The 23,729-nt window shown below is 44.9% G+C and overlaps 2 protein-coding genes and 1 long non-coding RNA gene across 8 annotated transcripts in view; all 3 read right to left on the bottom strand.

The window, feature by feature from the left end:
- Positions 1 to 309, bottom strand: part of LOC132468580 (semaphorin-4E-like) — a 9,381-nt gene extending 9,072 nt beyond the window's left edge. The window contains exon 1 of the mRNA XM_060066304.1: positions 295 to 309. Coding sequence (XP_059922287.1) covers positions 295 to 309 — 15 coding nt within the window. The remainder of the gene's footprint in view (positions 1 to 294) is intronic.
- A 444-nt stretch (positions 310 to 753) lies between these two features.
- Positions 754 to 5,382, bottom strand: LOC132469670 (uncharacterized). 3 transcript variants are annotated; one of them, XR_009528464.1, is made up of 5 exons: positions 4,956 to 5,380; positions 4,136 to 4,639; positions 3,669 to 3,803; positions 1,566 to 2,487; positions 754 to 1,323 (listed from the first exon to the last, which is right to left on the bottom strand). It is a non-coding gene; the product is annotated as an uncharacterized LOC132469670 (long non-coding RNA). The 3 variants fall into 3 exon arrangements; XR_009528465.1 differs by having other exon boundaries at positions 4,289 to 4,639; positions 4,956 to 5,379; XR_009528463.1 differs by having other exon boundaries at positions 3,669 to 4,639; positions 4,956 to 5,382.
- Positions 5,383 to 7,091: 1,709 nt separating this feature from the next.
- LOC132468833 (uncharacterized) lies at positions 7,092 to 23,001 on the bottom strand. Of its 4 annotated transcripts, none has more exons than XM_060066653.1 (5): positions 22,819 to 23,001; positions 9,583 to 9,891; positions 9,432 to 9,464; positions 8,986 to 9,120; positions 7,092 to 7,374 (listed from the first exon to the last, which is right to left on the bottom strand). In XM_060066653.1, exons 1-5 carry the CDS (start codon positions 22,859 to 22,861, stop codon positions 7,211 to 7,213), a joined length of 684 nt encoding a protein of 227 aa, XP_059922636.1. In that variant the 5' UTR covers positions 22,862 to 23,001; the 3' UTR covers positions 7,092 to 7,210. The 4 variants fall into 4 exon arrangements, with proteins under 4 accessions (XP_059922636.1, XP_059922638.1, XP_059922637.1 ...); XM_060066655.1 differs by lacking the exon at positions 22,819 to 23,001 and adding an exon at positions 17,624 to 18,037; XM_060066654.1 differs by lacking the exon at positions 22,819 to 23,001 and adding an exon at positions 10,188 to 10,363.
- Positions 23,002 to 23,729: the final 728 nt, after the last annotated feature.

The raw sequence follows: 23,729 nt of genomic DNA, 5'->3' as shown, positions 1-23,729 counted from the left end.
CTTTCATGCAGTACAAGGTGTTAACCTCTTGTCCTCGAAATGTGTCTTGCTGTGCAAAAATAAAAGTGAACTTCCTGTGTGACAGTGGGTTCAGACATGAAGAAGGGGGGGGCATGGGGAGTACAGTACCTGTGATAAAGAGATGCCCCCAACCGAAGAGAGGTCCACAAAACAAAGTATTATGCATGTGTGCGTGTGTGTGTGTGTGTGTGTGTGTGTGTGTGTGTGTGTGTGTGTGTGTGCGTGCGTGTGTGTGTGTTAGCCAGATCCTGCTCCCCCACGCGAAACCAATACCGCAACACACGCCATCGCATTCTGATAACTTCAGCCTGAGGTTGTCGTCCGGTGTTTCTGAGTATATGTCTGTGTTTGTGTGTTTGATAAAACATGCTGTGTAGTAATGTCTTCAAATATATATATAAACACATTTACGTGTTTTCAATACAACACAGATTTTGAAATGGTCGGCCTCTGCTCAACAATTAAGCCTCTATGTTGAAATATGCGGGGTAACAGACCCACCTTCTCAGGGGTAACGACCTTCTCAGGCTAACAGTACAGACCTGTTCCAGACCTTCTCAGGGGTACAGACTTTCCCATTTGCTCAAGTATGCTCATTCCCAATGAGCATACTTTAGTGTATTACAAATATAATTTAAGCATACAGAAGTGATTACAAGTATACGTTTAATTTCTGTGCTGAATTAAAAGTATGGTTAACAAGTACTTTTAAAAAGTGAACTTCACAATAGATGTCATCAAGTTCAACTTTAATGTAGGCCAGGGTGGCATTTAAAATCACATTGTTCACATTGTCTTCTCCAGCTGCCTTCTCTGCTCCTTCTTCTCCTGTGCCTTTCTTCTCCTGCTGTCCCTTATTTTCCTGCTGTCCCTTCTCTTCCTTCCTGCTGTTCCTTCTCCTTCTGTGCCCTCTCTTCCGCCTGCTCCTGCAAGTTCTCCGCCAGTAATTTCCTGACTGCCTCAGTGAACGGGATATCCTCGATATTTATTCTGATCATCTTACCTGGATTAGTCTCAGTCTTTGGATCGAAGATAGACATTAGACCTTAAAAACGTTACACGGTTTCAAAGACCACAAATTACGATACCGCGAAGGCTGGACAAAATGCATTCAATGCTTTTTAAATTTGTATTTGTATGATTTTTCTCGCAGCCAATCACCGCAAGGTGATGTTCTATCTTGCGCAGTGTGATTGGCCCATAACCGCAGCAGCCACAACCCATACAATCTGTGGCGTCGAAGTCGAGCGCGGAGTGTCGGCCGGAGCTGGCTGTTCAGGGTGCCGAGACGCCACGCGTGTCCTTTCATAATAATAATAATAATAATACATTTAATTTAGAGGCACCTTTCAAGACACCCAAGGTCACCTTACAGAGCATATAGTCATCATTCAAAACTATGTAAAACAGACTAGGAATAAAAGGAAAACAGAGGTTAAACATGAAGAAGAATAATAATTAATAACACTCAAAGACGCCTAAAGTGAAGGGGGGACCTCACTAACCACCACCAATATGTAGCACCCACTTGGGTGATGATAAACACCCAAAGCAACTGATTCCTTCCCTCACCTAATGGGTATCGAATGTAGTAGAAAGAATTAAGTATAGAATGAAGCACTCTATTGGTATCGGTACCCAGCCCTAAGGTACTGTGTAGTAGGCCTACAGACCTGCGCAGGGCTACAGTCAGACCCTCAGCGGTAAAGACCTTCTCAGGGGCACATACTACTTCTCAGGGGTACAGACTTTCAGGGGTAGACCTTCAGGGGTACAGACCTGCTCAGGGCTACAGACTCTCAGTTATCATCTGATCATGTCTGTAATGGACTTTTACACATTTTTTCCAAAGTAGTTGACATTTAATTATATCTAGCACACAGTGAGACACTGAAAAGAGTAAATCAATGCAAATGATACATTCCTAAGCTCTGTTTGAAGGTTTATCCAAATACATGCGCAAAAAAAAGAAATCCGAACACCACATAACAATTATCCAAGGCCTATTTCAACTACAGCCAAATTGAGTAAGGGAGAAATATTGCACCAAAAATATTAATCAGATATTGTAAATGCGAAATAAACATTAAATGTTAAATAAACACTATACCAACATTTGGTCCTTTATAAACACATATAAGCTATTAAATACACTATGTCCACGAGGTTAGAGAATAATGCTATATATATATATATATATATATATATATATATATATATATATATATATATTCTTTTTTTCAACCATTCATTCATACATTCAAATCGATGTCATGCAACCGTACAAGGTGACAGCCAACTCGTCGGAAGTAGTTAGGGTGAGGTGTCTTGCTAAGAGACATCTCAACACGGGTGTTTAGGCCTTTGGGGGGACTCCGCTGGCCACCAGAGGGTCTGGTTTGCTGGTTTGCTGCCTGCTGGTCGCCGGTGGTGGACGGGTGTTGCCATAAATTGGGCAGGTCATCACTTAAGGAAAACCAAGCAAAAAAGATGCAGGCCTATTATGATTATTTGAAACAGATGATAATTATCAAACAGTTTGGCCGCTGGGTCTCAAATTCCGAAAAGGCACATTTCTTGCTTTAAATGTTATCAAAGTGCATTTGAATGCCAAAACAAGCATATTGTGCTTAGTATAAATATATATACAATCAGCCATGTTTGGTTTACAGGGGGAGCAGCGTCCATAGCAGCCACCATAGCAACGATAGAAAACGTTGTGTTCTAACAATTATCTGGCGAGACTTGAAAGAAACTAAACGTCATATAAAATCACGGAACGAAGATTATGAAAATAATATGCACATTTCTATTAACCTATTAACTGCCGAATCTATATCGAAATATTGCATTTTCGACTGAGAATAATAGAAATGTCAGCCATCTTGTTTGTTTTGGCAGACTGACTCAGTCGACATGTATGCAGACAGAAAATATTATGCCAAAAAAGGATAATTAGGAGCAGTTATTGTGAAACTACTACCTTTCCCCTTGTGGACCAACTTAACAATAAAACAATTATGTGATAATTAATTGAGTCTCTCCCGCTGAAATATAGTTGCTGATGCTTGTGTGTAGCTTTCTGTTGAGCCTCTGCATTGCCAGCTGCCCATCATTTTAGCATGAGCTCTCTGCTGCTGCAATAGCCACATACGGCTTCATGTCCCCGCCAAGTCTCAGAACGTTAAATTGTGATTGTTATGCAAGCAGTCGCAAGCAGTTTCGTTCCAAGTCATTGTCCCGAACTGGGTTTGACACTGGTACAAGAGGAACCACTGAGCACATCCACCATTTCAAAATAACGAGGAAATACTTCCCCCCCGTCCCTGTCCCCCAAAATTGTGCCAATGTTATTATTTTCTACCAGTAAACACATGTTAATTTGCTCTGCTGTAGTTTGTGAAGTAAAATTATTCAAAGTATTGTGATAATATTTACCGACAGCGATATATTGTTGTACTTATATGTACTTAGTGTAAGTCGCTTTGGATATAAGCATCTGCTAAAGGCTCTAAATGTTAATGCCAATGTTATACTCACCATAATGCATATCACATATACTGTATGTATATATACACACATAGCGGGCTGTAAAATGACCTAATAAAGCCAACTAATTGGGCTTAGATTTAAAGGCTGACAGATACCTTTGTGCCTTCGCCTTCTTCTCTGAACAACACAGATCATCACCACCAGCACGATGAGGAGGAGCGCGGACACTCCAGAGACGATGAGGAACGTCTTGTTCCCGATCACATCTATAAAACCTGGGGTTTTAGTTCCTGTGGAGCAGATAATAAATAGGTCAACGATATATCTATATCTATATATTCACAATATATTCGTGTTTGGGAATTCATTTCATAAATAAAACTGTGAATATCTTTTTAGAATTTTGAGTATCGTCAGTGCAAACAAAATAACCTGAATGTGTAATTCCATTGAGTTCCATACAAACCATGCCGAAAGTTACGCAGGTACACACAACCCCGCACACACACGAACACACAGACACACACAGACACAGACACACACAGACACAGACACACACACACACACACACACACACACACACACACACACACACACACACGTTTGCAGTCCCTCACTTCACCTGGGTTTGCAGTCACTTCAATCTCGTTCCCTGTTGTTATTTAGGGGGAATTATAATGTCATACTTCTTGTTTGGACAAAATTAAAGATATTGCAGACACTTGCATATAATTTATTAATTGCATTGTATATGTACTTTTAAGTTACCACTTACCGACAACAATGAGTGTTCCATTGGAATAGATTTGCATTAATATAGGTCGGTCTAATGTGACTTCACAATAGTACCATCCACTGTCCTTGTCTTGGACATTTATTATTGTGTAATTGCACCACATCTTTTCCTCAGAGGGTCCATTGTTGCATGTAAAGGTTCTCCCTTCGTTGGATCTTTCTGAATCATTGGCGGAGAAGCGCCAGTTCACCTTTACTCTGTTACTCTTGGTTTCTCCCTGACATGATGTACCGCTGCAGTTCAGAGTCAGGGAGGAACCACGAAGAACCTTAATCTGGCCTGGGGGTTCATCCAGAAACTGGGGTGTACAAATCGATGACATGGCTGTCACTGGGAAGAGTGGATTGAGTGAGTGAGTGAGTGAGTGAGTGAGTGAGAGAGTGAGAGAGAGAGAGAGAGAGAGAGAGGGAGACAGTGAGACAGAGAGAGAGAGCGAGAGAGATGTTTAACGTGTCAACACAAAACTAATCGTTAACATATCAATAAATGATAGATCCCTAGATAAAAAGAGATTAATGAATGTTCACAGTTAAAGGAAAATAATAATTTACTTTGACATTCAGATAAATCAACACATTTTTTACGCATAATACTGATCAAAGAGCTCATGTATTTAATGTCAGAGCTGACTAGTTCTTAATCCTACCTGCCATGGAGAATGGAATAAGGAACATCTCCCAGACTATCATTGTGTTCTTCTCAAGTTGTTAGCTTCTGCCGCAAACATCAGGAGTAGAATAGAATAGAAAGCTTTATTGTCATTGTACAAGTACAACGAACATGAGTATGAACATGTTGTGTCAATCTAAAGGCATCACACACCCTATCTGTCAGGACTTCCTGTGCGACTGTGCCCTGGCACACATCAAAACAGTAAGAGTGTGGGGAGGGGGGTGGAGTCTATAGTGGGGAACACACACCAATCACAGCAAGCTGATCTTCTATCTTGCACAGTGTGATTGGCCCATAACCGCAGCAGCTACAACCCATACAGTCTGAGGCGGCGAAGTCGAGTGCGGACTGTCGGCCGGAGCTGGCTGTTCAGGGGTACAGACCATATCAGGGCTACAGACCTTCAGGGGTACACCTTCTCAGGGCTACAGACCTTCAGGGGTAGAGACCTTCAGGGGTACAGCTTCTCAGGGGTACAGACCTTCAGAGGTACAGACCTTCAGGGGTACCGACCTTCAGGGGTACACCTTCTCAGGGGTACAGACCTTCAGGGGTACAGACCTCAGGGGTACACCTTCTCAGGGGTACAGACCTTCAGGGGTACAGACCTCAGGGGTACACCTTCTCAGGGCTACAGACCTTCAGGGGTACAGACCTTCAGGGGTACACCTTCTCAGGGGTACAGACCTTCAGGGGTACAGACCTTCAAGGGTACCGACCTTCAGGGGTACACCTTCTCAGGGGTACAGACCTTCAGGGGTACAGACCTCAGGGGTACACCTTCTCAGGGGTACAGACCTTCAGGGGTACAGACCTCAGGGGTACACCTTCTCAGGGGTACAGACCTCAGGGGTACAGACCTTCAGAGGTACACCTTCTCAGGGGTACAGACCTTCAGGGGTACAGACCTCAGAGGTACACCTTCTCAGGGGTACAGACCTTCAGGGGTACAGACCTTCAGGGCTACAGACCTTCAGGGGTACACCTTCTCAGGGGTACAGACCTTCAGGGGTACACCTTCTCAGGGGTACAGACCTTCAGGGGTACAGACCTCAGGGGTACACCTTCTCAGGGGCAGTGTTGGGAATGTTACTTTAAAAAAGTAATTAGTTATACTCACTACTTGTTCCAAAAAGTAACTAAGTTAGTGACTGAATTACTCTATAATAAAAGTAACTAGTTACCAGGCAAAGTAACTATTTGCGTTACTTTTAAAAAAAAAGATTTGCTATAGGTGAAAGATTTGGATTTTTCTGAGCAGTTTTCAATTGGCCTTAATGTGTTAAATGGTTGAACTGCCCATTCAAGGCCCTGATATGCTTCCAACTGAGGCCCCGTCCACACTAACCCGGGTAAATCTACAAATGCATCAATATTCATCCGTTTAGTCCTTCCTTCCAAACTAAAACGGAGAATTCCGACACTGAAAACAATGCTTTTCGAAAACGATCGCTGAGGTGGACAAACGGAGGCTTTCAGAAACGATGACGTTCGATTGCCATGACACTGCCATGACACTGCCACAAGCTTGCGCTAGAGACCGAGAAGCTCATCAAAGGAATGGCAGGTGAAATGCAAATGAGGATCTCTCTGTACATCGTACTAATTTATCTCCAGAAACAACTCGACATATTGAGTCAAACATATTCGTTGCTCCAACACCGGAGGCGAGTGCTGTACTTAATGTTCTTAAGTGATAGTAAAAAAAAACGAAAGACGACAGTTCAAACCGTTGCCTACTTCGAGCAGCGTTTCTGGACAAGACCGGGTCGAAAATGATCAGGGGTACAGACATTCAGGGGTACAGACCTTATCAGGGCTACAGACTTTCTCAGTTATCAACTGATCATGTCTATAATGGACTTTTACAATTTTTTTCCAAAGTAGTTGACATTTATTATATCGAGCACACAGTGAGACACTCAAAAGAGTAATTCAATACAAATGATACATTCCAAAGCTCTGTTTGAAGGTTTTCCAAGTACAGGCGCAAAAAAAAGAAATCCGAACACCACATAACAATTATCCAAGGCCTATTTCAACTACAGCCAAATTAAGTAAAGACCAAATATTGGACCAAAAATATTAATTAAATTAATTAAAAAGCCATTAAATACACTGTGAGGTGGGAGCATAATGCTATGTATATATATAATCTTTTTTTAACCATTCATTTACACCGACGGCGGTGTCAACCTTGCAAGGTGACAGCCAACTCGTCGGAGGCAGTTAGGGTGATGTGTCTTGCTCAGGGACATCTCGACACTTTGCTTTCAGGGGTGTCTGGGCCTCTGGGGGGACTCTGCTGGCCACCAGAGGGTCGGGTTCGCTGGTTTGCTGCCTGCTGGTCGCCGGTGGTGGACGGGTGTTACCATAAATGGGGCAGGTCATCTCTTAAGGAAAACCAAGCAAAAAAGATGCAGGCCTATTATGATTATTTGAAACACATGATAATTATCAAACAGTTGGGCCGTTGGGTACGATCTCAAATTCAGTGAAGGAACATTTCTTGCTTTAATGTTATCAGAGTGCATTTGAATGCCAAAACAAGCATATTGTGCTTAGTATAAATATATACACAATCAACCATATTTGGTTTCCAGGGGGAGCAGCGTCCATAGCAACAACCCTAGCAACAATAGAAAACGTTGTGTTCTAACAATTATCTGGCGAGACCTGAATGAATATTCGCAATAACTAACAAAGTAAACATCATATCAAATCACGGATCGAAGATTATGAAAATAAAATGCTCATTTCTCGCTAGAGATGTTATCAAAACCTATTTAATGCCGAATCTATATCGAAATATTGCATTTTCCACTGAGAATAATAAAAATGTCAGCCATCTTCATTGTTTTGGTAGACTGATACTCAGTTGACGTGTATGGAGGCAAACAGAAAATAATATGCCAAAAACAATTTTAGAGCAGTTATTGTGAAACTACTACCTTTACCCTCTTGGACCAAATTAATGATAACAATTTTATGTGATCATTAATTGAGTCTCTCCAACTGAAATATAATTCCTGAAGCTTGTGTGTTGCTTTCAGACGAGCCTCTGCATTGCCAGCTGCCCGTCATTTTAGCATGAGCTCTCTGCTGCTGCAATAGCCACATACGGCTTCATGTCCCTGCCAAGTTTCAGAACGTTAAATTGTGATTGTTATGCAAGCAGTCGCAAGCAGTTTCGTTCCAAATCATTGTCCCGAACTGGGTTTGATACTGGTACAAGAGGAACCACTGAGCAAATCCACGATTTCAAAATAAGGAGGGGATACTTCCTCCCCGTCCCCGTCCCCCTCAAATGAGCCAATGTTACAGAGAGATATGCTCACAGGTTCCAGTATATCTAGTGGCATAGAGTTCTTAAGTCAGGTATGAAAGGTGCATTGTTTTTTAGACTAAAGGTATTGGACAGTAGTGGAGCAATATGCATTCTCTTTATGGCGTGTGGTTTCCTGTCTCTTATGGCTGTCTCTCTGTTTCTCTTCTCTTTTTTCTGATCAGTGCTCACATTGAGTAGGGGTAGTTAACATGTGCACTGGTGAGCATGTCTTTGGGGATCTGGGTGCTGCATTAAGGCATAACTGGGTTATCTATTCATCTCTACATTTCATTTTTAAATACTTTTATACAGGTCTAGTTGCCATTTTAAATCTGTTGGTTTCTGAATCGTCTGAGTAATGAGTATTGTTACATTGCTTCAGTATTCTTTTCTACCAGTAAACATGTTGATATGCTCTGCTGTAGTTTCTGAGGTAAAATTCTTCAAATTCTATACAGACAGCGATATATTGTTGTACTTATATGTACTTAGTGTGAGTCACTTTGGATAAAAGCGTCTGCTAGAGGCACTAAATGTTAATGCAAATGTTATACTCACCATAATGCATATATCACACATGTATGTATATATACTGTATATATATATACACACATAGGCTGTAAAATGACCTAATAAATCAAACTAATTGTGCTTAGATTTAAAGGCTGACAGATACCTGTGTGCCTTCGCCTTCTTCTCTGAACAACACAGATCATCACCACCAGCACGATGAGGAGGAGCGCGGACACTCCAGAGACGATGAAGAGCGTCTTGCTCTGAATCACATCTTTAATACCCGGGTTTCTGTTTACTGTTGAGCAGAACATTAATAAGTCAACGATATATATATGCAGATATTCACAACATATTCATGTCTGGGAATGTCTTTTTTGAATTTTGAGTATCGTCAGTGCAAACAAAATAACCTGAATGTGTAATTCAATTTAGTTCTAAACACACCATGCCGAAAGTTACGCAGGCACACACAACCCCGCACACACACACACACACACACACACACACACACACACACACACACACACACACACACACACACACACACACACACACACACACACACACACACACACACACACTAACATTTGCAGTCCCTCACTTCACCTGGGTTTGCAGTCACTTCCATCTCGTTCCCTGCTGTTATGGAGAGAAAATTATTATCTCATACCTTTTGTTTGGAATCAATTAAAGTTATTGCAGACACACATATACTTTATTAATTTAATCGTGTATGTACTTTTAAGTTACCACTTACCGACATCAACACGCGTTTTCCCGCTTTCTACTTGGCATAATATAGGTCGATCTATTTTGAATTTACAATAGTACCATCCACTGTCCTTGACTTGGACAATTATGAGTGTGTAATTGCAGCTCATCTCAGAGGATTCATCGATGCATGTAAAGGCTCCTTCTGAACTATTGGCGGAGAAGAAGCAGGCCACCTTTGCTTCCTGGCATTCAACGGTGTAGTACAGCTTCAGGGAGGAACCAGGAAGAACCTTGATCTGGCCTGGGGGTTCATCCAGGATCTTGAGTGTACAGTTCAACGACATGACACCCACTTGGAAGAGTGGCGTGAGAGAGAATGAGAGAGAGCGAGAGAGACAGAGAGAGACAGGGAGAGACAGGGAGAGAGACAGAGTGAGAGAGAGAGATGTGTTAACATGTCCACACAGAACAAATCGTTAACGCATCAATAAATCATCCCTAGATAAAAAGAGATGAATGAATGTTCGCAGTTAAAGAAAACTAATAATTGACTTTTGACATTCAGATAAATCAAGACATTTTACATAATTAATACTGAATAAAAAGCCAATGTATTTAATCTCAGAGCTCTCTAGTTCTTAATCCTACCTGCCAGGAAGACTGGAATAAGGAACAACTCCCAGAATATCATTGTGTTCTTCTCAAGGTGTTAGCTTCTGCCGCAAACACCAGGAATGAACATGTTATGTCAATCTAAAGGCATCATGCACCCTATCTGTCAGGACTTCCTGTACGACGGTGCTCTGACACACATCAAATGGTAAGAGTGTGGGGGTGTGTTCGAAACCGCCTACTTGCTTACTGCTTACTACCTACTAAATATTTGGCTTACTTCTCGAATCCTTAAATAATGATTGAGTAATCCATTTGAGTAATCGACGTTCAGAAGACCGTCCTTACTTAACCACCTCAGATGACGTGAATCAAATGACGTGTCAATAACCTACCGACCGGGCGCCGTTAATAAACATTATAAATAAATATATAAACGTCACATTTAACGTTACAGTACACCTTCAACCTAAGGATTTGCGGTGATATGTTAAAACAATTGTTAAACAATTATTAAAAGCACTGCTGCTGCGGCTCCCCGTTTAGCGCCATTGCTTCCACTGTTCTTTTGAATAGACGCAGTGCATTCTGGGGCAGTTTAGTACGTCTAGTAAGCTAGCGATGCTTTTACTCAAAATCTTTCCGGAAGTAGAAGACATTCGGATACTACTCGCTTACCTAAACTCGCTTACTAAGTTCTAGCTTACTCAATTTGACGTCATAGTTAGTAGGAGTAGTAAGCAAGTACGCGGTTTCGTAAGCCAAATATTTAGTAGGTAGTAAGCAGTAAGCAAGTAGGCGGTTTCGAACACACCCTGTGTGTGTGTGTGGGGGGGGGGGGGGAGACGAAACCAGGCACAGTGTGTGTGTCTGTCTGTCTGTCAGATTTTATTCAGCCCATGCACACAGATGACACCATAAGCGGCCAGAGTCAGAGACTGATGTAATACTGAAAGACCACTTCTTTTTTAGGGTTAGAGTCAGGGTTAGGGCCGATGGTCAGACAGAGTCCTACCTCCCCGTCTGATAGAACACCAGGCCCCCCTCCACCGGACCACAGCTCAACCCCTGGGCTGGACCGTAAAACTGAAGCAAACCACTGAGAACCAATGAGGACCACTGAGAACCACTGAGTATCACAGAGAACCACTGAGAACCACTGAGAACCTCAGAGAACCACTGAGTACCACTGAGAACCACCGAGAACCACAGAGAACCACCGAGAACCTCAGAGAACCTCAGAGAACCACTGAGTACCACTGAGAACCACAGAGAACCACAGAGAACCACAGAGAACCACAGAGAACCACTGAGAACCACTGAGAACCACAGAGAACCACTGAGAACCACTGAGAACCACTGAGAACCTCAGAGAACCTCTGAGAACCACAGAGAACCACAGAGAACCACAGAGAGCCACAGAGAACCACTGAGAACCACAGAGAACCACTGAGTACTCCGACAGTTTGACCATAATCCCCGAGGCCTCCCGCTCAGCCCGGCGCTGCAGCCCACCAGCGTACGGGCGGGGCCGGACCGCCTCCACGCCACGCCCAGGAACAGCGACCGGCAGCAGGGCTCCCTGGTCAGCATGCTGATCCCAGTGGAACGCAGACTGTAACACTCTCTGTCTCCCAGAGCCGAGCAGAGCCGTGTGGTTCAGGTGTTTATACAGAGGGTCCTACTAGGGTGAAGGCCCCTTCAATGGAAACAACTGGCCAATAGGACAATACGCCGCGGCCACCAACACAAGACCTGGAGGATAAAACAGCAGCTACTGAAACCTCCTGAGGAGGAACATCACACAGAGGGCCCTATTTTAACGGTCTGAAACGCAAGTGAGAAGCGCCAAGCGCAAGTAGCTTTGTGGGCGGTTCTACGGCGATGTTGCTATTTTACCGGCGCATAACTGACTCTTGTGCCCAGCACAAATCTGAAAAGAGTTGGTCTGAGGTAGCCTAATGACCCGTAGGTGTGGTTTGGCCGTAACGTGCAATAAACCAATGAGAGTGCCAGCTCCCATCCCCTTTAAGAGCCATGAGCGCATTTGAATCTGACGAGTTTATATTTTGACAGCGCGTTTGCAGTCTCCGATTAGACAGATGCATGACTACATGAATTTCAAACTTCAAATGGCTCAGCTGATGGCCAAATAATATGGCCTAAATCACACATGGAATAGCGTTTGCACAGAATAATAGCACGGAATAGATACCTCAAATAAATGTCGGCAAAGAAAACTTAACACACGTATGATATGCGGTAACTGTGGTTCTATTTAATGATATACGCAATACGCTAACAAACATTGTTTCTTGCCAGCATTGTATGCATTATCATTATCGGCTTGTGTTCCTAATATGCATTTGTCCCCCCGTTAATATACATTGCCATGGACTGTATTATGCGTTACGTGTTTAGTTTGAGTGTGTTTAAACAGATGGACGCACACACGCACGCCCGCTTTCATTCATTATTTTACACATACACACCACATTATGCATGCACCCTTAAAATAGCATCTGAACAACGCGCCAATCACTTTAAACCAGGTATTTCCTGGTTTGTGGCGCAATTGTTTTCTGAAACTGCAAAATAGCACCAGGGAACGTTTGCGCCAGAACACGGCTCTTCCTTTCGCCGAACCGCCCCTTGGGGCGCAAGATCATTCCCTAATTTACCGACGCGTGGGGGAGCAGGGGTCAGCAAACTTTTCAACATGCAGTGCCATGTTTGCAAGCAACAATATATTAAATATTAAGCTAAATTATGACACAGCAACCAAAAACATTTCCAGAAGCCCTGGAATTGTATTATTTCCATATAGTCCAGAATCAAGCAACAACATTAAAAAATATATAGTTTTTATATTTGCAACATGGGCTTACAGTTACAAATTATAATTGCATATGTCCAATCTCAAAAAAACACTTTCAGAAACTCATTCAAAAACATATTTGCACTGTGAGAAATGCAAACAAGAATATATGAGAACTACTATGCTGCCGCATTGTGCGTCACCATCTTTTATAAAAAAAAAAAGTTTTTTTTTTTTTCTCAGGTGTGCCAATGATTATGCTGCCAGGTGCCAGTGGTGGCCTCCGACGTAAAGCTTGAGGAACCCATGCCAGCAGATGTACCAGTCTACGGTGTGTGTGTGTGTGTTTGTGTTAGTGTGTGCAGACCTTCTCAGGGGTACAGATCTTCTAATAATAATAATAATAATAATTCATTCATTTTCTATAGCGCTTGTCAGTGAGCCAAAGACGCTTACATAAAACACGAAGAGGGAAATGACAATCAGGGTGGACAAGTGGAAGACAGCACAACAGAAGCAAGGTGGAGTGTGATAGTAGATAGGGATTAAGGGTGGTTATGGGTAGGGGAGGTCATATGCTTGGGAAAAGAGGTAGGTTTTTGGTAGGTAGGATTTGAATATGGGAAGCGAGGGAGATTCGCGGACAAATTGGGGGAGAGTTCCAGAGTCGGGGTGCGGTTCTTGAGAAGGCTGTCACCGAAGGTTTTAAGTTTGGCTGGTCGGACGGTCAGAGTCAGAGTGGAGGAGGATCTGAGGGTTCAGGAGGGGCGATGGGGGATGAGGAGGTCAGACAAGCAGGGCGGGCCAGGTGGTGGAGAGCTTTGAAAGTCAGGAGGAGGATTTTGAAGTTGATTTGTTGTGTGATGGGGAGCCAGTGGAGAGTGAAGAGAACAGGAGTGATGTGTTCATGAGAACGTTTGTGGGTGAGAAGGCGCGCAGCAGAGTTTTAGACCATTTGGAGTCTATGGCGGGAATGAGAGGTGATGCCAGTGAGGAGGGAGTTGCAGTAAGTCAAGACGGGACGAGATGAAGGCGTGGGTAAGGGATTCAGCAGCAGGGGGGACAGGCAGTGTCTGATTTTGGCGATGCGGCGGAGGTGGAAGTAGGAGGTCTTAACAATGGAGCTGACATGGGGAACAAAGGAGCGGGTGGGGTCCATGGTAACACCAAGATTGCGGGCCAGGGGGGAGGGAGTGATGGTCGAGGGGTCGATGGTGAGTGAGATGGGTCCAGTTTTTTTGAGAGTGGATTTGGTGCCTATGAGGAGGAGCTCTGTTTTGTCGCTATTGAGTTTGAGGGAATTGAGGGTCAGCCATGCCTTTATTGTAGAGATGCAGGTTTCGAGTTGGGTGAGGGGAGGATTTTGGGTGGGTTTGGCGGTGATGTAGATCGGGGTGTCGTCAGCGTAGCAATGGAAGTCCAGGTTGAGGTGTGCGGAGGATGTGACCGAGGGGGAAGAGGTAGCAGATGAAAAGAAGGGGGCCGAGGACTGAGCCCTGAGGGACCCCCTGCGTGACAGGAGAGAGGGTGGATGTGTGGCCAGAGAGCGAGACGAACTGTTGCCTTGTCGGTGAAGTAGGAGGAGAGCCAGTCAAGTGCAGTGCCCTCAACACCCTGTTGACGCAGCCTTTAAAGGAGGGTGGAATGGTTGAACGTATCAAAGGCTGCGCTGAGGTCAAGTAATAGCAGGATGTTGAGGGCAGCGGAGTCTGCAGAGGTGAGGAGATCGCTAGTGGCTTTGACCCGGGCAGTTTCTGTGCTGTGAAGTGGGCGGAAGCCAGACTGAAGGGGTTCATAGAGTTTGAACTGGTCGGAAGCAGTTAGGGTGATGTGTCTTGCTCAGGGACATCTCGACACTTTGCTTTCAGGGGTGTCTGGGCCTCTGGGGGGACTCTGCTGGCCACCAGAGGGTCGGGTTCGCTGGTTTGCTGCCTGCTGGTCGCCGGTGGTGGACGGGTGTTACCATAAATGGGGCAGGTCATCTCTTAAGGAAAACCAAGCAAAAAAGATACAGGCCTATTATGATTATTTGAAACAGATGATAATTATCAAACAGTTGGGCCGCTTGGTATGATCTCAAATTCCGAAAAGGCACATCTCTTGCTTTAAATGTTATCAGAGTGCATTTGAATTCCAAAACAAGCATATTGTGCTTAGTATAAATATAGATACAATCAGCCATGTTTAGTTTCCAGGGGGAGCAGCGTCCATAGCAGCCACCATAGCAACGATAGAAAACGTTGTGTTCTAACAATTATCTGGCGAGACCTGAAAGAATATTCACAATAACAAACAAGCTAAACGTCATATAAAATCACCGGACGAAGATTATGAAAATAAAATGCACATTTCTCGCTAGAGATGTCATCAAGACCTATTTAATGCCGAATCTGTATCGAAATATTGCATTTTCCACTGAGAATAATATAAATGTCAGCCATCTTGTTTGTTTTGGCAGTGTTAAGGAACTGCGGGTGCATGCAGGCAGGTAGGACCCAAACGCAGACGGTTTCAGGAAACGGCACTTTATTCAAGCCTAAAGGCTAAGGCACAGGAATCAGGGAACTCGGGAGACAACTCGGAACTCGGGAGACTACAGGGAACTCGGAAGACGACAGGGAACACGGAACACGCAAGACTAACCACCAACACTAACCACAGCAAACCACGATAAACCACAATGACAGCACGAGGAACAAAGGAAAGACGAGGGCTTAAATAACAAACACAACGAGCAACAGCTGAGACACATTAGGGGAGGGAACAGTAATCAACACAGGAGGGAAAACCAGGGAAACACACACACCCTGACAGTACCCCCCCCTTAAGGGTCGACTCCCAGGCGACCCACGACAAGCAAAAAAAACAAAGAAAGTCAAACCCAAAACGGGTGGGTGGAGGGGCGCCAGGAGGGGGGAATCAAAAAAAAATAAATGGACTGGGGCAGAGCCGAGGGACGTCAAGCGGGCGGCCAGAAAACTGCCCCAGGGCATGGCAGGGAGCCTCAGGCGGACGGCCTGGGGGGCAAGCAGAGGCAGAGTGGAGGCGGAACCCTTCCGGAGGCCGGCGGCAAGGACGATGAGGGCTCAGTCCCTCAGGAGACCTGCAGTGGCGCAGAACCCCCTCAGAAGGCCGGCAGCGGTGAAGGCGGAACCCTTCAGGAGGCCGGCGAAGGCGAGGTAGAGGGCGGGTCCCCTCAAGAGGAAGGCCAGGTAGAGGGCGGGTCCCCTCAGGAGGCAGGCCAGGTAGAGGGCGGGTCCCCTCAGGAGGCAGGCCAGGTAGAGGGCGGGTCCCCTCAGGAGGCAGGCCAGGTAGAGGGCGGGTCCCCTCAGGAGGCGGGCCAGGTAGAGGGCGGGTCCCCTCAGGAGGCGGGCCAGGCAGAGGGCGGGTCCCCTCAGGAGGAGGGCCAGGCAGAGGGCGGGTCCCCTCAGGAGGAGGGCCAGGCAGAGCGCGGGTCCCCTCTGGTGGCAGGCCAGGTAGGGGGCGGGTCCCCTCCGGTGGACAGGGTAGAGGGCGGGTCCCCTCTGGTGGAAGGCCAGGCAGAGGGCGGGTCCCCTCCGGTGGAAGGCCTTGAAGGGGAACCCCCCTCGGGAAGGAGTGGAGGAGGGCCCCCACAGGCAGGAGCGGGGAGCGTGCCTCCCCTGGACGGTCTGGAGGGCGGACCCCCTCCGGCAGGAGCAGAGGCCGGTCCCCCTCTGGAAGGAGCAGGGGGCGGGCCCCCTCAGGCAGGAGCGGAGGGCGGACCACCTCAAGCAGGCGAAGAGGCCGGTCCCCCACTGGAAGGCTAGGAGTGGGGTGAGGAACCGGACAGGGCTCGGGGACCGGAGTCAATGCGGAAGCTAGAGTACCAGGAGGAACCGGGTGGCACCCCCAACCCTTACAGCGCTCCATTGTCTTCCTTGTTTTGGCTACTAAATCCTCCAACTTACGGTCAAATTGAGCGTCCGCTGGGTCCCATAGTGGTGCTGTCATTCTGTTAAGGAACTGCGGGTGCATGCAGGCAGGTAGGACCCAAACGCAGACGGTTTCAGGAAACGGCACTTTATTCAAGCCTAAAGGCTAAGGCACAGGAATCAGGGAACTCGGGAGACAACTCGGAACTCGGGAGACTACAGGGAACTCGGAAGACGACAGGGAACACGGAACACGCAAGACTAACCACCAACACTAACCACAGCAAACCACGATAAACCACAATGACAGCACCAGGAACAAAGGAAAGACGAGGGCTTAAATAACAAACACAACGAGCAACAGCTGAGACACATTAGGGGAGGGAACAGTAATCAACACAGGAGGGAAAACCAGGGAAACACACACACCCTGACAGGCAGACTGTCAGGGTGTGTGTGTCGTGAGTGCGAGAGAGAGAGAGAGAGAGAGAGAGAGAGAGAGAGAGAGAGAGAGAGAGAGAAAGAGAGAGACAAAGAGAGAGACAGAGAGAGAGAGACAGAGAGATGTTTAACATGTCAACACAAAACTAATCATTAACATATCAATAAATGATAGATCCCTAGATAAAAAGAGATTAATGATTGTTCGCAGTTAAAGGAAAATAATAATTCACTTTGACATTCAGATAAATCAACACATTTTTTACGTATAATACTGATCAAAGAGCTCCTGTATTTAATGTCAGAGTTCTTAATCCTACCTGCCATGGAGAATGGAATAAGGAACATCTCCCAGACTATCATTGTGTTCTTCTCAAGTTGTTAGCTTCTGCCGCAAACATCAGGTGTAGAATAGAATAGAAAGCTTTATTGTCATTGTAAGTACAACGAACATGAGTATGAACATGTTGTGTCAATCTAAAGGCATCACACACCCTATCTGTCAGGACTTCCTGTGCGACTGTGCCCTGGCACGCATCAATACGGTAAGAGTGTGCGGAGGGGGGTGGAGTCTATAGTGGGGAACACACACCAATCACAGCAAGCTGATCTTCTATCTTGCGCAGTGTGATTGGCCCATAACCGCAGCAGCTACAACCCATACAGTCTGAGGCGGCGAAGTCGAGTGCGGACTGTCGGCCGGAGCTGGCTGTTCAGGGGTACAGACCATATCAGGGCTACAGACCTTCAGGGGTACACCTTCTCAGGGGTACAGACCTTCAGGGGTACAGACCTCAGGGGTACACCTTCTCAGGGGTACAGACCTCAGGGGTACAGACCTTCAGAGGTACACCTTCTCAGGGGTACAGACCTTCAGGGGTACAGACCTCAGAGGTACACCTTCTCAGGGGTACAGACCTTCAGGGGTACAGACCTTCAGGGGTACACCTTCTCAGGGGTACAGACCTTCAGGGGTACAGACCTTCAAGGGTACCGACCTTCAGGGGTACACCTTCTCAGGGGTACAGACCTTCAGGGGTACAGACCTTCAGGGGTACAGACCTCAGGGGTACACCTTCTCAGGGGTACAGACCTTCAGGGGTACAGACCTCAGGGGTACACCTTCTCAGGGGTACACCTTCTCAGGGGTACAGACCATCAGGGGTACAGACCTCAGGGGTACAGACCTTCAGAGGTACACCTTCTCAGGGGTACAGACCTTCAGGGGTACAGACCTCAGGGGTACACCTTCTCAGGGGTACAGACCTTCAGGGGTACACCTTCTCAGGGGTACAGACCTTCAGGGGTACAGACCTCAGGGGTACACCTTCTCAGGGGCAGTGTTGGGAATGTTACTTTAAAAAAGTAATTAGTTATACTCACTACTTGTTCCAAAAAGTAACTAAGTTAGTAACTGAATTACTCTATGATAAAAGTAACTAGTTACCAGGCAAAGTAACTATTTGCGTTACTTTAAAAAAAAAAAAAGATTTGCTATAGGTGAAAGATTTGGATTTTTCTGAGCAGTTTTCACTTGGCCTTAATGTGTTAAATGGTTGAACTGCCCATTCAAGGCCCTGATATGCTTCCAACTGAGGCCCCGTCCACACTAACCCGGGTAAATCTACAAATGCATCAATATTCATTAGTTTAGTCCTTCCTTCCAAACTAAAACTGAGAATTCCGACCCTGAAAACAATGCTTTTCGAAAACGATCGCTGAGGTGGATAAATGTGAAAACGCTGGGTTTGCGTTGTAGTGTGGACAGACGGAGGCTTTCAGAAACGATGACGTTCGATTGCCATGACACTGCCATGACACTGCCACAAGCTTGCGCTAGAGACCGAGAAGCTCATCAAAGGAATGGCAGGTGAAATGCAAATGAGGATCTCTCTGTACATCGTACTAATTTATCTCCAGAAACAACCTACTTCGAGCCTACTTCGAGCGGCGTTTCTGGACAAGACCGGGTCGAAAATGATCAGGGGTACAGACATTCAGGGGTACAGACCTTATCAGGGCTACAGACTTTCTCAGTTATCAACTGATCATGTCTATAATGGACTTTTACAAATTTTTTCCAAAGTAGTTGACATTTATTATATCGAGCACACAGTGAGACACTCAAAAGAGTAATTCAATACAAATGATACATTCCAAAGCTCTGTTTGAAGGTTTTCCAAGTACAGGCGCAAAAAAAAAGAAATCCGAACACCACATAACAATTATCCAAGGCCTATTTCAACTACAGCCAAATTAAGTAAAGACCAAATATTGGACCAAAAATATTAATTAAATATTGTAAATGCTAAATAAACATTAAATGTTAAATAAAAACTATACCAACATTTGGTCCTGTATGAATACATATCAGCCATTAAATACACTGTGAGGTGGGAGCATAATGCTATGTATATATATAATCTTTTTTTAACCATTCATTTACACCGACGGCGGCGTCAACCTTGCAAGGTGACAGCCAACTCGTCGGAGGCAGTTAGGGTGATGTGTCTTGCTCAGGGACATCTCGACACTTTGCTTTCAGGGGTGTCTGGGCCTCTGGGGGGACTCTGCTGGCCACCAGAGGGTCGGGTTCGCTGGTTTGCTGCCTGCTGGTCGCCGGTGGTGGACGGGTGTTACCATAAATGGGGCAGGTCATCTCTTAAGGAAAACCAAGCAAAAAAGATACAGGCCTATTATGATTATTTGAAACAGATGATAATTATCAAACAGTTGGGCCGCTTGGTATGATCTCAAATTCCGAAAAGGCACATCTCTTGCTTTAAATGTTATCAGAGTGCATTTGAATTCCAAAACAAGCATATTGTGCTTAGTATAAATATAGATACAATCAGCCATGTTTAGTTTCCAGGGGGAGCAGCGTCCATAGCAGCCACCATAGCAACGATAGAAAACGTTGTGTTCTAACAATTATCTGGCGAGACCTGAAAGAATATTCACAATAACAAACAAGCTAAACGTCATATAAAATCACCGGACGAAGATTATGAAAATAAAATGCACATTTCTCGCTAGAGATGTCATCAAGACCTATTTAATGCCGAATCTGTATCGAAATATTGCATTTTCCACTGAGAATAATATAAATGTCAGCCATCTTGTTTGTTTTGGCAGACTGATACTCAGTTGACGTGTATGGAGGCAAACAGAAAATAATATGACAAAAACAATTTTAGAGCAGTTATTGTGAAACTACTACCTTTACCCTCTTGGACCAAATTAATGATAAAAAATGTATGTGATCATTAATTGAGTCTCTCTCCCACTGAAATATAATTCCTGAAGCTTGTGTGTTGCCTTCTGACAAGCCTCTGCATTGCCAGCTGGCCGTCATTTTAGCATGAGCTCTCTGCTGCTGCAGTAGCCACATACGGCTTCATGTCCCTGCCAAGTTTCAGAACGTTTAAATTGTGATTGTTATGCAAGCAGTCGCAAGCAGTTTCGTTCCAAATCATTGTCCCGAACTGGTTTTGACACTGGTACAACAGGAACAACTGAGCAAATCCACCATTTCAAAATAAGGAAGGGATACTTCCTCCTCGTCTCCGTCCCCCTGAAATGAGCCAATGTTACAGAGAGATATGCTCACTGGTTCCAGTATATCTAGTGGCATAGAGTTCTTAAGTCAGGTATCGTGCAACGTTTTTTAGACTGAAGGTATTGGACAGTAGCGGAGCAATATGCATTCTCTTTATGGTGTGTGGTTTCCTGTCATTGTCTCTTATGGCTGTCTCTCTGTTTCTCTTCTCTTTTTTCTGATCACTGCTCACATTGAGTAGGAGTACTGAACATATGCACTGGCGAGCATGTCTTTGGGGATCTGGGTGCTGCATTAAGGCATAACTGGGTTAGGCCTATCTATTCATCTCTACATTTAATTTTAAAATACTTTTATACGGGCCTAGCTCCATTTTAAATCTGTTGGTTTCTGGATCGTCTGAGTAATGAGTCGTCTAAAGATAGTGTGTCATTGCTTCAATGTTATTTTCTACCTGTAAACATGTTCCTTTACTCTGCTGTAGTTTGTGAAGTACAATCACTCAAATTCTTGTGAAAATATTTACCGACAGCGATACATTGATGAACTTATATGTACTTAGTGTGAGTCACTTTGGATGAAAGCGTCTCCTTAAGGGACTAAATGTTGAGTTATACTCACCATAATGCATATCACATATACTGTATGTATATATATACACACACATAAGGACGCTGTAAAATGACCTAATAAAGCAAACAAATTGGGCTTAGATTTAAAGGCTGACAGATACCTTGGTGCCTTCGCCTTCTTCTCTGAACAACACAGATCATCACCACCAGCACGATGAGGAGGAGCGCGGACACTCCAGAGACGATGAGGAACGTCTTGTTCCCGATCACATCTATAAAACCTGGGGTCTTAGTTCCTGTGGAGCAGATAATAAATAGGTCAATGATATATCTATATATATATATAGATGTTCACAATATATTTGTTTGAATATGTTTTTTGAATTTTGAGTATCGTCAGTGCAAACAAAATAACCTGAATGTGTAATTCAATTTAGTTCCATACACACCATGCCGAAAGTTACGCAAGCACACACAACCCCGCACACACAACCCCGCACACACAGACACACACACACACACACACACACACACACACACACACACACACACACACACACACACACACACACACACACACACACACACACACGCACACACACGTTTACAGTCCCTCACTTCACCTGATTTTGCAGTCACTTCCATCTCGTTCCCTGCTGTTATGGAGAGAAAATTATAATCTCCTACTTCTTGTTTGGACTCAATTAAAGATATTGCAGACACAAACATATCATTTATTGATTCGAGGTATTTATACTTTTAAGTTACCACTTACCGACAACAATGAGTGTTCCATTGGAATAGATTTTCCTTAATATAGGTTTGACGAACGTGACTACACAATAGTACCATCCACTGTCCTTGTCTTGGACATTTGTTATTGTGTAATTGCACCACATCTTTTCCTCAGGGGGTCTATTGTTGCATGTAAAGTTTCTCTCTTCGTCTGATCTTTTTGAATCATTGGCGGAGAAGCGCCAGTTCAACATTACTCTGTTACTCTTGGTTCCTCCCTGACATGTACCGCTGCAGATCAGAGTCAGGGAGGAACCACGAAGAACCGGGCCTGGGGGTTCATCCAGGATCTGGGGTGTACAATTCGACGACATGGCTGTCACTGCGAAGAGTGAAGGGAGAGAGAGAGAGAGAGAGAGAGAGAGAGAGAGAGAGAGAGAGAGAGATGTTTAACATGTCCACACAAAACTAATCGTTATCGTATCAATAAATAATAGATCCCTAGATAAAAAGAGATGAATGTATGTTTGCAATTAAAGGAAAATAATAATTTACTTTTGACATTAAGATAAATCAACAAATTCTTTATATATAATACTGAATATTTGTATTATATTAAATATCAGAGCTCTCTAGTTCTTAATCCTACCTGCCAGGGAGACTGGAATAAGGAACATCTCCCAGACTATCATTTTGCTCTTCTCAAGGTGTTAGCTTCTGCCGCAAACACCAGGTATGAACACCAGGTATGTTACGTCAATCTAAAGGCATCATGCACCCTATCTGTCAGGACTTCCTGTAAGGCGGTGCTCTCTCAGGCATCAAGCGGTAAGAGTGTGTGGGGGTGGGTGGAGGGGGTGGAGTCTATCATGAGAACTTAGAACACCATCTACCTTCAGTCCTCTCTGTACACAACCAAAGACCAGCAACGAAACCAGGCACTGTGTGTGCGTGTGTCTTTGTGTTGTATGTGTGTGTGTGTGTGTGTGTGTGTGTGTGTGTGTGTGTGTGTGTGTGTGTGTGTGTGTGTGTGTGTGTGTGTGTGTGTGTGTGTGTGTGGGTGTGTGTTAGAAGGGGAGCCACCACTCCTCCCTCTGTGTTATCTGCAGACAGACCTGTCTGTCTACTCCTGTCTTAACGCGACGACGTCAATCCCTGTGAACAACAACAAATCCTAGTCGCGCCAAGCAGCTGTAGTCGTGTTCAACACACACACACACACACACACACACACACACACACACACACACACACACACACACACACACACACACACACACACAGACACACACACACACACACACACACACACACACACACACACACACACACACACACACACACACACGCCCTCCCAGCAGTGAGCCCTGGGGGGGAGGCCTGCTGTAGCTTGTCCCTCACTGTCAAGTAACGACAGGAAACAAAGTTCACGGCAGTTGGTTGCAAAAAAAAAGTATAGTAATTGTCTTCGAGATATTTATATATATTTTTTTTGTTCCTTCGCGATATCTGCTGAGCGAGGCTCTGTCATGAGGAGGTGGAGGCGGTGAATCCCTCGAC

The sequence above is a fragment of the Gadus macrocephalus genome, chromosome 12, assembly GCF_031168955.1.
Source record: "Gadus macrocephalus chromosome 12, ASM3116895v1".
Taxonomy (NCBI): domain Eukaryota; kingdom Metazoa; phylum Chordata; class Actinopteri; order Gadiformes; family Gadidae; genus Gadus; species Gadus macrocephalus.
Note: the sequence above shows the minus strand (reverse complement) of the source record. Positions and strands in the feature narration are given on the sequence as shown.

Coding starts and splice junctions, on each gene's coding strand:
- LOC132468833 (XM_060066652.1), bottom strand. CDS start 22,861: ATGATAGTCTGGGAGATGTTCCTTATTCCAGTCTCCCTGGCAG. Junction 22,552..22,818: donor TATTCCAGTCTCCCTGGCAG/GTAGGATTAAGA, acceptor CACTCTTCGCAG/TGACAGCCATGTCGTCGAAT. Junction 19,965..21,595: donor AAGAAGGCGAAGGCACCAAG/GTATCTGTCAGC, acceptor GTTTTCCTTAAG/AGATGACCTGCCCCATTTAT.